The sequence below is a fragment of the Fomitiporia mediterranea genome (assembly GCF_000271605.1).
Source record: "Fomitiporia mediterranea MF3/22 unplaced genomic scaffold FOMMEscaffold_3, whole genome shotgun sequence".
Taxonomy (NCBI): domain Eukaryota; kingdom Fungi; phylum Basidiomycota; class Agaricomycetes; order Hymenochaetales; family Hymenochaetaceae; genus Fomitiporia; species Fomitiporia mediterranea.
In genome coordinates, this window is record NW_006760388.1 from 4,587,387 (window position 1) to 4,589,154 (window position 1,768).

The 1,768-nt window shown below is 34.8% G+C and overlaps 1 protein-coding gene across 1 annotated transcript; it reads left to right on the top strand.

The window, feature by feature from the left end:
* Positions 1-76: 76 nt before the first annotated feature.
* FOMMEDRAFT_49772 (uncharacterized protein) lies at positions 77-529 on the top strand (the record flags this gene model as incomplete). The annotated part of the gene is made up of 1 exon (XM_007264378.1): positions 77-529. A coding segment is annotated over one exon (453 nt), but the record flags the coding sequence as incomplete, so codon positions are not given.
* Between the last annotated feature and the right edge of the window lie 1,239 nt (positions 530-1,768).

Below are 1,768 nucleotides of genomic sequence, written 5' to 3' on the forward strand. Positions count from 1 at the left end.
ACAAACACCCATGCAGCCTAGTACACAATTAAAAACAGTATTGCAAACTGATAACAATAGAAAACAAATGTCTGATATACTATACATGAACATAGTTGGTACACTTAGATACATTGCAGACTGTACACAGTCAGATATAGCATTTGCAACAAATCAGTTAGCAAAATACCTTAATGACCCTAGTATGGAGCATTATCTGGCACTTAAACATTGTTACATGTACTTAAAAACTATGAACAATGTCTGGCTCCAACTTGGCAGTACAAATCAATCAATATTGAATAGCTATACAGACACAGACAGTATGATACAAGAAGGGCATTGTACAATATCAGGATATGCATTTTACTTGAGTGATTCATTAGTTTCATGGTCAAGTAAAAGACAAACACTAGTGGCAAATTCAATGTATGAAGCTGAATTAATAGCTCTTACAAGAGGAACACAGGAAGCAATTGCACTTACACATTTAGCTGAAGAGATTCTGCAAGTCTCTGATGCACTAATTAATATCTTTTGTAATAACAATGCTGTTATATGAACAGTTACATTGGACAAACTCAAATATTCGGAACAAACAAAGCATTTAAATTATAAGAAAGATTTTATTAAATGCTACATTGAGTTAGAGTACATAAATGCAAAATACATACAGACAAACAATCAACAAGCAGATATATTAACTAAAGCACTACATGTACCACAAGTCAAACATCTTACCAGTTTACTCAGACTAGTAAGAGTTTGAAGGAGAGTATTATGAGATGATTAGTTCATCAATGGACAAACCACAAGACAATGACTTCATAATGTCTCAGTTAGAATACATACAATATAAGGACAAGAGACACTGAGCAGTCAATTGTCACCTCACCCCTTGTCTATGTGTGCCCCCCTTTAAGTTCTCCCTCTCAACAAAATAGGATACACAATAGGTACACAAGGAAGGAATACATTAGCACAAGGACAAGTACACAGAGAGACAGGAAGTCAATGCTAGAATGTATTAATCCACACATGGATTTGTCAAAGGAACAGAGAAATGGCAGCATATACTCAGGCTTTCAGACATTGCTACTATACATACAGGCAGGATTTTTCATTGAGACATACATGGAACAAGGCAGTATACAGACAGTTACAGTACTCAGGAAAGTAGAGAATGCTACTTAGACATTTTGTGATAGAACATTACACTATGAGACATTGAAAGTATACTCAGACAATTCAGGAATCAAATCAATCAACTTATGAAGGCACAAACGAGTTGAGACACAAGGAGACAGTATGAGAATACAGTAGGACATTCATTGTGCACAGAGATACTATGTATATACACAGATATCTAGTGATATTAGGCTCATACATTACAATTTTATTGAGTTTGAACTAATATTTTCACTCAAGGATGAATATTACACTCTAGGTTACACTCTGTAATTAGTATTTGGACATTAAGCTCAACAGGACATCCAGTTTTGTGTCACAGTCAGTTATTGCATACAAAAGAGTACACATTTGGAGACATTCTACTAATACAAGTGTAAAGCATTACATTTGCAGGAATTAGTCTATTGGAAAAATCAAGGACATAGTAGAGGAATTTTTGAACACATCTCTGCTATCTATTATTGTATGACTAGTCTACAGGAGTAAGAATTTGTACAAGGTCAGCTAGAAGCTGTAATGCTAACACATTCTATTAGGGAAGAAGGCTATAGCTTTGTTGATTAAGGATTTACCTCTGCACTTCCCAAAGATACAGGAG